Genomic DNA, 13,173 nt, shown 5'->3' on the forward strand with positions numbered 1-13,173 from the left:
CTGGAGGGGGGGGGTTGAGTTTTTTCTCTTTAAATCCGAGGTATACTTTAGCGATGTACTTGAGGGGGGTGGAAGAGGGTGTGGACCCCCTCCCCGGAGCGTTTGTCAGCAGTGCAGGGGAACGCAGGCGGGGCGGGGGGCTGTGCTCACCTGCCCGATGGGATGGAGCTTACCTGGCCAGCTCCGGCGGTACCTTTGCCCCTCCGCTGCCGGGAAACCCTGCTTTACCGAGTAAAAGAGTGAAGAAATGTTTATATATGTTAATGGTAAATTGCATCAGCTCACTTTTGAGTTCCTTGTGGCCTTCTTAATGCCTGTTTTTCTTTAAAAAAAATCACTACTTTTTTTTTTCCCTTGCTTTAGAGAAGTCTTTAAAGCCTGGAAAGACTAGGGAGGTGAGCATCCCTGTCCCTCTGAGCATGCAGATGGAGCCATTCTTTCTGACATACCATCAGCAGCGCTTAGGGTCCTCATCACTCTTCCAGTGGTGGCCACTCTTCAGTGGCAAAAACCCTGGCTCACACGCCTCGAAGGTTGAGGCTCTTGGCTGTCTTGGATCTCATGTTAGACCAGGGATGCCTCTAGATCCTGTTGTTGCTGATAATTGGACTAAGCTTACTGCCAGGGTGGTGAGGGCATGCCACCTCGGTGCCGGGGAGAGGAGGTTGGGGTGAATGGCACCATGAACCGTTAATGCAGGTGTGAGTTGACATGAACTCTGCAGAAAGTGATTGGGAAAAAGCTGGAAGAACTTGACACAGCCCTCTCTTCATTAGGCAGGTTGTGTAGGTAGCTTTATTAAATGTTGGATTTGGATGCAGCTGTTCTAAATGCGAAAGCAGTCTTCACCAGCAATGAAAATGTTAATCCCTTTATTTAAAAAAAAAAAAGGAATTTAGGTGGTGAGTTGTCTTTCCTCTTGCTGTTGAAGAAATGATTCCAAGTTCTTGCAACACGATTACTGGGAAAAGGCAGTCTTTCTGCCCACAACCAGTATCAGTGTAGCTCTGAACTGATTTTTCTTCATCTTATGCCAAGTAAGACTTGCAGACTTCGAGAGTGTGTCTAGTTTGAGCTTTCATCCTGACTGCTAAGCTGGCTGTAACAAACTCTACGGAGTAAGGGCTTATTAGAAATTAATAGTTCAAATTACTTTGGAAAAGTTTATCTTCAGCTATTAAAATATGACACACTCATGGGTTAAGTTGTTTGACATGGGAAGGTTTGGAACCTGTAAGTCAAAGGCTGGAGACACCCATGTAATGAAATATTCTGTAGCACTTCAAAAGACAAAAGCAGTGGAAAAAACACCTGCCAGCGTGTGTGTCATCCTTCCAGGCCTGTCCTGGAACTGATAGAAAATTAGGCTGAGTCATAAACTTAAGACCAAGTGGCTAATTTGTCTGTAATCTGAAACCAAAGAGGAAATGTTTGAAAGATCCAGTGTTTGTTCTTACAAAGTACTGCTGAACAGTGGATCCTCTGGCTGTGGGACTCTGCCGGTGAAGGGTTGTCTCCCTGTAAACAGCCCTTCTCACCCAAACCCATTAACTCAATGCAAAATCACATCACCAGATAAGGGATATCAGAAGATAAGATAGTGTTTTAGCATCATCTTAAATTCTTGGTAATTTATTTTTTACAAGGCTTTGTGCTAGTCCTCTGCTGAATTAGAATAAATGTCTTAATGATGTTTGTAAAGCTGGTCTAGATCTAGTTAACTTAAAAATATCACCAACTGCCAAATACTACTGAATGGCCCTGTCCCTCACAACAGGGGGGATGTAGTGCCTGGGGTTGTAATGCCTCGAGTCATCTGAGGTACTTCTCTACTCTTGGGGCAGGGGGATGGACTCTGTTTAGCTGAGTTTGACTGCAGTATACTGCAAATACTCTCAAAATTACTTGATCAGTATTTAGTATCCATTCAACTATTGTCTAACTGGGAACATGCAACAGGGTGCCTTGCAAATTAGCCCCTAACTTGAACTAAATGTCAGGTTTTGCGTTGAATCCTTTGGAAGGAAGGCCCTGTCCCTTGGAGCATTTTTCTGCTCGCTGGGAAAATGAGAAAAGCTGTAGGCATTGGTTAAAATAGTCTTATGTTAGGGTGAGAACAGGCCCTGCTGTCATGGTTTTGGTTTACAATCCTTCTTATAATAATAATAATGTGCTTTTTACTAGAAGACTCATAAGTACAGAACGTGGAGTGTCACGGAATTGATAGAACATTTTAATGCTAGCTGTAAGTTTATTGGGAAGTTTTTGTTGGACGTGCCCATAGAAATATGGGACAAAAACACTCTTACAAGTAAGAGTGGAATGGGAATATTCATTATTCAAATATTTTTCTGGTAGTGTCTAGTTCTGCAAGTCATTATAAGGATTTAAATTAGCCACAGCATTAAGGAAAGCACTTGCCAACTTGGGTTTCAATTGCTTTTTGGACTACCAACCCTCCTTTCAAAGCAGGAATGCAATCTTCACTACACCATAAATTATTCCACTCTGTGGTAACGTAGTATGGCAGTCTTGAGCTGTGTGGGAGCTGTGTGCTTATATTGCTACGTAGAGTATTAGAAGTTTCTTCAGGTTAAAGCTACATCTTGTAGTTTTATGGATATTGTGAAGAGTAGTTATATGTCTTTGTATACCATAGGCATGGTCTAATGTTCATTTACTGAGTTTTTAGCTTCTTCCATTAAAAGTGACTAATACTTACGTTTCTTGCTAGTACAATGACAGCTGTGGCACTGAAATCACATACTAGTAATTAGGTTTACATACCTGTGTCTCTCTAAAACATACTTCTGGGATTTTTATTGGTTGAACTGTGAAAACTGTACTGGATACTCCAATAAAATAATTCTCAACAGGGCCAGAAATACTTATGCACTGCTGGGGATTAGCATATAATTAAATCCAGAAGGGCCTTAGAGCTTTAAATCAGGTTAGCTTTACGGCGATTTGAGTGTGCACAATGTATTCAGTGTCTATATAGAAACATAATACTAATTATGAAGCTTTTTTGCTGAAATCTTTCAGAAGACATCTGAAACGGACATGAATTAAAGTTACTGTTTCCTGAGCTCTCTGGCAGTAAGCAGTGTAAAGGAAATGTCAGATTTCTGTCTCTGCCTTCCAGTGTGCTTGTGAGTTGGCTGTATTCAGCCATGGGATCTTTTTCTTTCATGGCAGTAGCTAGTCTTTATAGGTTTGGGGTTTTTTCCCCTTTAGAGGGGAAATAATTAGAATTGGTTACTGGGAATGCCAAGTCACCTACCAAAGTCCTGTTTTCTGCTTGAGGTGCTATGAACATTACGACGTTCATGTGTTGGCGATGATGTCTTCTGTGATATTCAGTGTCCAAAATCACCTGTGTTTTCTCCAAAATAGCCAAGGTGGATTTGGAAGGAAGAAAGCCATCAGGAGTGAGTCAGCTACTTGGAGTGGCCACTGCAGTATTTGATGTGTTTTCTGTGTAGCTGTTAATTAGTGAGCCCAAGGGTTCTGGAGTGGGAATGCTGCTGTTCAACTGTTGTTCTTTCAGTTGACTGGAGTCCAAAAGGCTACAAAGACTTAATGCCTGATGGCTGCTGGGTGGTGTGTATAAATAGTGAAGTCTTGCCTGTTACTGAGCACCGCTTCCCTTCGGGCCCGTGGGCAAGCGGAGGCTGAGCAGCGTGGTGAGCAGGAGCTGCCCCGGCTCAGCTCCGTAGGTGGGATGTGGGGCTGAACCTCCTGGATGGAACTGGGGATGCTAGTGGCTTTGGGTCTTGCAGACAAATTGGGCATCAGCTCTCTGTCACCTGATGTATTAGAGTAGTGCTAAGCCACCACAAAATTAACTGTGCTTTCACTTTTAACAATGTCATTCAGTTATTTACTAAGACTGCAATGTTTAAACCCGAGCTTTGGTATCTTATGTCGACCAAAGCCAACCATATTGTTAGTGAGGGGGTTTATTTCAGTTTAAAAGCTGCATTTATGATGCACTTTGCACAAGACATAAGGTTTTAAAAGGAAATAATTCTTAATGTTCAAATTACTTTGTCTTAAATTAAGATGCCAAACATGTAAAAACGGGGAATTGTGGCTGGAGTATACTTCTACCACCAAGCAAGATGAACTGCAGCCTGATCTTTAAGGTCCCTTCCAACCTAAACCATTCTGTGATTATCAGCAATTCCTTAATAAAACAGAAAATCATCCGTGTTGTCTTTAACAAAAATGTTTTATTTTGTAGGAACAGAATCCCAAGCACAAATAGGCTTTTTTCTGCCCCCCTCCCCCCAGTACCGTAGCAGTAAGCTCTACATTCTCCTCCTGTTTTCTAGGGTTGGCATGGCTTCAGCGCTGCAGACTAACTTGTAAAAGAGCGAGCAGCCTTCCTGGGGCTGCGCTGAAGCTCTGTTCAGACTTGAGCCTCATTCCTGAGATTCCTGGCTTCTGAGGGTTTCTCGGGGCGAAACGCTGAAATGCCAGATTGAATAGGCTCGCACAGCGAGGGCCAGAGCCCCTCTTTATTTGCACAGTAATAAAGGTTTGGTTATTGCTGTTGAATGATGGGGAAATTTCCTTTGTTGATACTGCAGCCCGAGTACTTTAGATGCTTTCCATTTGTTCTCCCCGAAGAAAAGGAGGTGTCAGATACTCCTCCTAGCTTGCATGGGAGCAGAAGGGCTGCCTAGAAAAGTGCACTTATTCTAGCTCAGCATCTTGGAGAGCTTTGGAAGGAAAACCTAAAAAAGAAGAAAAAAACCCCTCCAAACAAACCCAGCTACAGCTGACACAGTAGAAAGGAGTCTCTGGGCTGGAGGTGGTGAGTGTATGTATACATAAATACATGCTGATGGACATATATGGTATGTTGCATCCCTGAAGACTGGTGAGTGAGGAGATAGGTATGTCTCTAAGGAATTAGTTTCTGGGTGAGGCTTTTTTTTTTTTTTGAGTCTCCTTTCTAGCCAGCAACCATTTGGCCAAGCTTTAATGCTCTCCAATCCTGCCCTTACTTGCCCGAGCTCAGCTTCGGGGATGTGCTAGCCAGGCATGGCTCACGCAGGCTGCGCTTGGGCCAGTTCAACGCCGCGGAGCAGCGCGGGTGGCTAGTTAGCCGGGCGATGCTCTGCGATTCCTCCGTCCGGGGCAAAGAACTTGGCCCTGGGGCTTCCAGGGTAAATAATTCCGCCTTTGGGCTTGCAGGATGGAGACACTGTAATAGCAGTGCTGGAGATAGCTGGGGAGTAATTAGTAGTGGGACATGCTTATTGAGAGACACTGCGAGCGGGGCTGAGCTCAAATGAATCGTTAACTACCGGTCAGCTCGGCTCCCTCAGATTTCTTTCTAACGTGTCATTTACTGCTGAAGACAGCTAACTGTTTTTTTGAAGAGCAGTTTTTGACAGCTGCCTCTCTGTTAGATTGACATCATTTATGAAGATGAGCATTTAAATAAAATAGTCTTGTTCAACAAATTACCTTCTGCTACCTAGTTTGGTAATGCTTCATTCCCCATGTGTTACTCTTCATTTCAAAAACAACATTCCTGGGATACTTGACTCCTTCCTTCCAGTATAAGCCGTCCAACTGAAGTCATCTGCGATACGTTCACACCATTCCCCCGCTCTGCTTTGTGCAACAGCATGAGCTGTCTGTCAGTTAAAAACTTGAGGAATTTCTCTAATCCACTTAATAGTCTGCTCAGCCTCTGAGACCTTACAGCCAATTAGTTTTAGATAGCTGGAAAATTGGTGATATAATTAGCTGATAACCCCAAAATTCTTGAAATCTGTATTCCTGTTGCATATGTTCTATGCTGTATTTCAAGTTCGTGAGAGAAAAATACAGAAATAAGACTAAATGACTAAGAAAACACATTTTTAGTTGCAGGCAGGCGTTTGAAAGCCCAAGCCCTTAGCCTGTTGGACCACTTAAATGTTCAAGGACCCTTCTAAATCAGAAATGCATTCTCCTCAGTAACTGAAGCTTCAGCAGAGTTAAGGCCAAACTGAATGGTGGCATGGTGACTAGAATCTTCCTAGAAGAAAGCAATATTCCATGCCCCCCAACCCCAAACCTGTTCCCAGACTCACCAGTTGGTAAAAATGAGATTTCTGGGTCTGGAGATGTATTTGTAGCTCTGCATGTTATGACAATTATTAAAGAAAACCAGCATGTCCCTTAACAGCTCTAGAAGTAAAACATGCACAAAGTGCAATATTGGACCTGTTTGTGTTCCATCGGATCACTAGACTAGCTTTGATCTCATTTATAAAAAACTTGTTGTGTGGGCTAAGCATAAACATTTATTGCAAGCATATAGTGGTTTACAGATTGGCGAGGCATTTTGTGATGTAATCCCTGCTTGCAGGCCTGGGATTCTTTCCTCCTGCAACAAATGTTTTCATTTGAAGCAAGGGTTTCTTCCAAAAACTGCTGATATCTGACAACTAAGGACGCGTTTTGTGCTTGTAACTATTTGTTTTAAATTTAAATGTGTGAAGAATCAAAACTGATTTATTTCAAAACTTTCTGAATTTTTCCATGAAAGCACAACTCTGCTTTGAAGAAGCTTTTTTTGGAGGTTAAGGATTTGTTCTCAAAGTCAAATCCCTGCAGGTTAATGCTGGGACTTAAACTTGGGCTGACCCGATGTCCCTTTCCTTGTTATTGGGGGCATCACAAGCTTTCGGTGGGAGATGGATCACCAGGGTGCCATCACTCTGAATTACTTGGGAAAGCTGATGCTTTTGTAAGTGAGAAACAAAAGGAAAGTGGGGAAATGAGCAACTGCAATGAGTGTCTTGGGAATACGGTGCTATTGAAGGAAAGATGGTAGCTGGGTGCTGTTGAAGAGCTTCACTAAAAACCTTTCTAAACAAGTTTAGGTGACTGCAGAAAGTGAAAATGTGAACTAATAAAAACGTTGTTTGTTTTCCTGCAGGGTCTCCTTATTATGACAATGTCCGCCCGCTCTCCTATCCAGATTCTGATGCTGTCCTCATTTGCTTTGACATCAGTCGGCCAGAAACTCTTGACAGTGTGCTAAAAAAGGCAAGTATGTGAGAAACATTTGAGTATAGAACTGTTTGAGTAGCTTGTCTTTAGATCTCCGAAGAGCTGTGCTGTTCCCTACTTTGGGAACTTCAGTTTTCTTTTAATGGAGAGATGACAGGCCTGTGCTCTGCACTGCTACAGTTTGTGATCATCTGTTTGAAAGGGATTTTAATTGAAAAGAAAAACTCCCTAATGAACGCTCCGGGGTGAAGTCTCATTCCTCAGCCCTTAGACAGCAGTGAATTGTTTAGGGTGGTGTGAGGTGCAAGGCTGGGTGCAGCAAGACATTCTCTCTCGCATTATATTCGTATAGCAGAGAGGATTGAGAAACTTTGCCATGTCGCAAAGACGGTTAAAACGTGCCTGCCAAGTGTTTGGACTTTTGCCATGGCTTTACATAATTTCTCAGCCTGAAGTTAGAAGGAGCCAGTGTCAAATGCCTCTGGAAGCCACCAGAAGACCCAGCAGTGGCATAGAAATGCAATCCTCTGTGAAACTTGAGAATTTGTCACAAGCTTAGTGATCCGAGATTCAGCGCCAGACTCTCCCTGAGTTAAAACACTGAATTTTGATAATCAGGCTCTGTGTTTGCAAGGTCGTCCTCATCCTCTCCTTGGTCACTGGGCATGACTCAAGCTTGCAGTGTCGCCTTTAAGGTTTAATGACCTGAAGTTCCTTTTTTTTCTGTAGCTGCGGCCAGTGATTCTTGTGTCACTGGGAATGAAGTGGCATACAGTGTTCTGAATAGTCTACAGAAAATTCTTCAGACTATTCTGTCAGCTAACAACTGTGCCAACAAGCTTCTAGAACTGTCCTTTTCTGTCCCTGATAATGTTGGTTACTGTACTGTTTATGGTTTGCAAGAGGTTTTTCTTAATAGAGTTTTAAATCTAAATGATGTCCTGAAGTTTTAGGGATCGTATGATCTGTTCAGGTCATGCTCTGAAATTTTGGGCTTTCTTGTGTTCTCAAAATAACCATGGCGGGGGAAGAAACCCAAGGAATATATCACAAGGGCCTATTGTTTGAAGGGCTTTTTACTGGTTCTCAGTAGCTGAACCCTTGACAGATTTGTGTAGTTTTAGGTGTGAGGATGTAGCCATGAGTCAGTATACAAGCAACATGTATTTTGTGGTCATACAAGACCTCTGTAGCTCCGTCTTGAGTTACCACTGAATGTGGGTGGTGATGCCAGCTTTCATTGGTTCCTCTCTGCAAATGCTATGGCTGGGTGTTTACCACTTGTGAGGAGCGGCAGGTCTGGGAACCTTTACTCATGTGGGTAAACAATCTCGATTCGTTCCCTCGTGATTAGTAAGTCAGTGGAATTAATGAGTGTATGAGATTGTAAGATTTTATCCTTGACCAGATTCTGCTGGAACTAATGCCTTTAGAAATTAGCTTGAAGGTAGATAGGACTATTACGTAAGAGTATTTCCACATCAAATGCCATGACTTATTAAACTTCATCTTGTATCTATTACTGCTTTGGATTTAAACTTTCAACTGCTCAAATAAAATAACAACCTACGATTTTACAGTGGAAAGGTGAAATCCAGGAGTTTTGTCCAAACACCAAAATGCTTTTGGTTGGTTGCAAGTCGGATCTGCGCACAGATGTAAGCACGCTAGTGGAACTTTCCAATCACAGGCAGACACCCGTGTCCTATGATCAGGTATGTTGCAACGTCCTTGGTGCTTAGGTGTGGAAGATAAGACTCTTCTCTATCGCTGTAGCCATCTTTATGAACAACTTCTCCCCACACCCCTCCCCCCTGTTGACACGGCTGCATCCTAGAAGGCAGATGCACATCCTCTAGTAGTTGCTGGAGGTGAATTTGAAAAGTAGTATGAGTAAAAGCAAAGCCAACCAAAGACTGGGTGCAGCAGAAAAATCCTGCAGTCCCACAACACGTGCTATAAGCACATAAAATTATAGCCTTATTGATTGCAAGGACCTTTTCAGAAATAAACTTTGCTGCTTTTCTGGGCCAACAGAGGCCAAAACCATAACTGAGATCTGACATGTCCTGTTTATTTACTGATAGATTGGTAAAACTTTTTGTTCAAACTTAGGATTTGAATCTCGTACGTTTGACTTCAGCATCATGACAAGCATTGCAGGTAGTCTGATCCCTTAAAAATCCTATTTCCTGAAAACACCTCCTGTGAAAACACCTCATAGCTCCCTCTGAAGGTGGCAGCAAGTCCAGAAGGCATCTTAATTCTTGGCAGCAGTTCCCTGCTCTTGGGAAAGTGAGAAGTTTGGAGCCAGGCGTCAGGGCATAGAGATACTGAGGTGAAAGGGAAAGGAATCAGGCCATGGGAGGGCAGGAGGCAGAGAATGGGAAAACTGGGCTCCAAGGTAAACTTCCCCTTGTTACTCACTTGTGTATCATTCATTGCAACTAAATCAGTGGTTTGAGATCCACCCTGCAGGGTGTAGGACTGAGAATGGTACCTCCAGAAGGAACTTTAGCTACTTCTGATCCCACACTATACTTCTGATACAACATTATCAGTGTTTGATGTTTTATCCACAACCCCAGGTTTTCCAAACTAACAGCTCCTAATATGCGATTCCTAATAATGCAGCTGCCTGCAGCATATTGAAATTTGAAAATGCAGATACCATAAGCTGAATATCTTTATTAAAATGGGCTTCTTGTACTGGGATGACTTATGCTGGTTATGGCATTTTTCTACACTTCCCTCAGTGAACATCCTTCCAGCTCTGACAGTTCTACATGAAATTAAAGGCCAGGTTTTTTTACTTGGTGTAAAACAATTCAGAAGTGTCCTTAAATCCTGCTTGTTGTGGAAGATGTCATTTGGTTACAAACTACCACTGCCATGTGTGTTATATTTGCCCAGAGAAGCTGTGGATGCCCCATCCCTGGAAGTGTCCAAGGCCAGGCTGGATGAGGCTGGGAGCAACCTGGTCTAGTGGAAGGTGTCCCTGCCCATGGCAGGGGGTGGGGCTGGGTGGGCTTTAAGGTCCCTTCCAACCCAAACCATTTTATAATTCCATGTTGTTCATCCTCAGAGCTGTAATTTTCCATGCTGTTTTTATTTGAATATTAAACTTGAAATACTGTTTGCCACTTATTAAATACACAAGTTCATATATTACATTTTATATAATGTCTAAATCTGACCCTTTTCCACAGTGGTTAAAAGTCTATTGGCAGGTGGATTTGTCCCCTGAGTTGAAGATTAATTCTCATCTGGTGTCACAGCATAGCTGTACTGGTTAGGATCAGGAATCGGTTGAAGACAAAAGGCTAGGCCAGAAGCTGTTGCTTGCAGCCAAGGGGAAAATTGCACGTGTTACAGGGAGGCTCATACTTAACCAACTCTCTCACAGTTTCATCTCTTGTCTACGGGAGCACAGGCTTAGACTGAGCGATGGCTGCATCTCTTGTGGTTGCCAAAGCCCAGTGCTCTCCTGCCCTGGTTTAGGGAAGGGTCCTCTGCGGTCATGGTAGACAGCTTTTTTTAAATTCCCTTGCCTTGATAAGTCGATGTGGGATCAAAGAACTTAGCAGGGTTTTCCCCATTCTTCTTAACTTCACAAGGAAGTGTCGGGATGATAGAGCCCGTTGACACCCTGTTTCCAGCACGCCAGCCAGTTTCCAGCCAGCTACACCTGAGCAAACATTTCTGAGGCTCCAAGGTGTAGGCTGGGCTTGGTTAGCAGGAGTTGGGATGTTTAACCGTGGAGAGGGCTTGTCCTACAAACTCATACTCTTTTATCAGCCACTCCTGCTTACAGCTGATAAGGAGATGGCCACATCACTGCAGTGTCAATAGCTCACAGTGACTCCAAGGAGATAAGTGCCATCAGCCTGGCACTGGAGCAAAGAGGAGGGGTTGGACTGATGTGTGGCTGTATCTCAGGCCTGTGAATATGTAAGGAGTGGCACATCAAGGTTGTGGTCAGATTTCATAACTTACTGAAAAGATTCATCCCTCAGGAGTAAAATTCCATTGAAACAACTCCTTTTTTTCACACAGCGCTGTATTGTCTTCCAGGAGCAAAATCTACAGCAGGATACCAGGGTATTGTCATCTGCTGGAGTCACATGTTGTTTTTCTTGTGCTGCTGAAACAAATATCCCTGCTTTGGCTTTTAAAGCACTAAAATCAAAAAAAAAAGGCTCGTATAACCACCAGTGTCCTTTTTTTCTGTTTTGTTTTTGGTTTTTGCCTGTTCCCTAGCTACAAGTTGATATAACTACCCCCAACCCAGAAACCCGCAGCACATTCCCCTGTGAACTTTGCCCCTTCGTAGAGATGTAACGTGGGCTGTGCTCCAGGTCAGGGGCTCGCTGGCTGACCCGTAAGGCAGTCGGAATACTTTTTCTCTTTGGAGATAGCAGGCTTAAATCTGGAAGCTGCCAGGTCCAGACCTTTCCCAGTGAGCACGTGATTCACAGATGCAAGTTAAGGTGTAAGGGTGAAATTGCTAAATAGGTCCTACTAACACCCTTCTGGCTTGCTGCAGTTGTCTGCAGGTCACTGAGCTTATCGTTTCCCTTCCAATTTGTATCTATCGGCATAGGAGATGATGTTTGGATACTGTTTAATGCATCTTGGAACCAAAGCTCTGTTTGTGTTGCAAAATTAGCTGCTGGCTGTGGTGCTGGAGCTTTAGCTTCAGATTTCACAAAACATTGTGTACGGAAAACAGCGCTGAAAAGTAATTGTATGATTTGCTTTGGCTCTCTGCGGAAACTTGGTATTGATTGCATGTTCTTTTTTTCCCCTTAGGGTGCAAATATGGCCAAACAGATTGGAGCAGCTACATATATTGAATGCTCAGCCTTACAGTCAGAAAACAGTGTCAGAGACATTTTTCATGTTGCCACCTTGGCGTGTGTGAATAAAACAAATAAAAATGTTAAACGAAACAAATCGCAGAGGGCAACAAAGCGAATTTCACACATGCCTGGCAGGCCAGAACTTTCCACAGTGGCGACGGACTTGCGAAAGGACAAAGCAAAGAGTTGCACGGTGATGTGAAGGACCTTGATTTCCTGGAGAAAGGAGGAAGAGAGCGTCCGGGAGGGGTGGAGGCTCAATGAAGTACACGGCCACATGGTATTTAATGAGGGCTTATGCCAGTGCTTTAATGGAGACTTCACCTGTTGTGTGAGACTCTACTTAGGAACTGAGCGGCGAGAAGAAATGGCTGTAAACGAGGTGGCATCAGGAAATGATACATTGAAGAAAATGCCAAAAAAAAAAAAAAGAAAAAAAGGGAAAATGTTTGAATGTGCTGAGAAAAGAGAGGGTGAATGGGAAAATAACACTGCAGAGAAGAGTTGTCATTGACAGTGCTTGTTTCTTTTATTAACGCTCTAATCCTGGATGCTATCACTTTGATTTCATTAAAATAATACTTTAATTTTTTTTTTTAAAAAGAAGACATTATTAATACGCCCTCCTCATTAAGGAACTATCCCTGTGACCTTATAGTTGGTTTTCCAAAGGATATGATCTAATTTTTTAGTAGTTCATCGTTAAAATGGAGAATATACCGAGGCCTGTGCATCACCTAGAGGAAAACACTGCGTGGGAAGTCTGGAGTTTTGCCTTCCCCGGACGGCGGCGCAGTCTGCGTTTGAGCGCGTTGGTAACGAAGACGACCGTTTGAGATTTCCCAGTGTTACTGGTGCCCTTGCACCGTGGAAGTTAAAACGGATCAGAGTGGGTGTGTGGGGGCAAACTACCTGCCCGTTGCAGGACTCGGACTTTCCATTCCTCTTTGTGATTGTGATGTAGAGCGGGAATGATCTCCAGTTCTGGTGTGCTGTGTGGGTATGTCGCTGTAGGTTCAAGTGAAAGGTGCTAAGAGCTGTGATGACAAATGATCCTTAGTTTTACAACCATGATAATTCGTTAAGCCTTACTGCCCGTCTGGGGAAGCCCTAAGACTCCTCTTGCTCCTGCTGGGAGTTGGAGACCTGGGTGCATCCCAGGATCGAGCTCTGTGAATGCTACAGAGAAGTGCTATTCTGTGATGTGGTTCACTGCATTTATCTTTTTTCAGAAAAAAACCCCCAAGAATCTGCAAATGAGCCAGCAGAGCCAGGTCATTTTTTGGTGATG

General features: G+C 43.4%; 1 protein-coding gene across 1 annotated transcript; it reads left to right on the forward strand.

Annotated features, from left to right (window-relative positions):
- Positions 1–4,852: 4,852 nt before the first annotated feature.
- On the forward strand, positions 4,853–12,084 carry RND3 (Rho family GTPase 3). The gene is given in 4 exon segments (XM_010159492.1): positions 4,853–4,904; positions 6,947–7,056; positions 8,601–8,735; positions 11,833–12,084. Coding segments are annotated over 4 exon segments (549 nt in total).
- Positions 12,085–13,173: the final 1,089 nt, after the last annotated feature.

This window comes from Eurypyga helias, unplaced genomic scaffold, assembly GCF_000690775.1.
Source record: "Eurypyga helias isolate BGI_N326 unplaced genomic scaffold, ASM69077v1 scaffold46830, whole genome shotgun sequence".
In the NCBI taxonomy this organism is placed as follows: Eukaryota; Metazoa; Chordata; class Aves; order Eurypygiformes; family Eurypygidae; genus Eurypyga; species Eurypyga helias.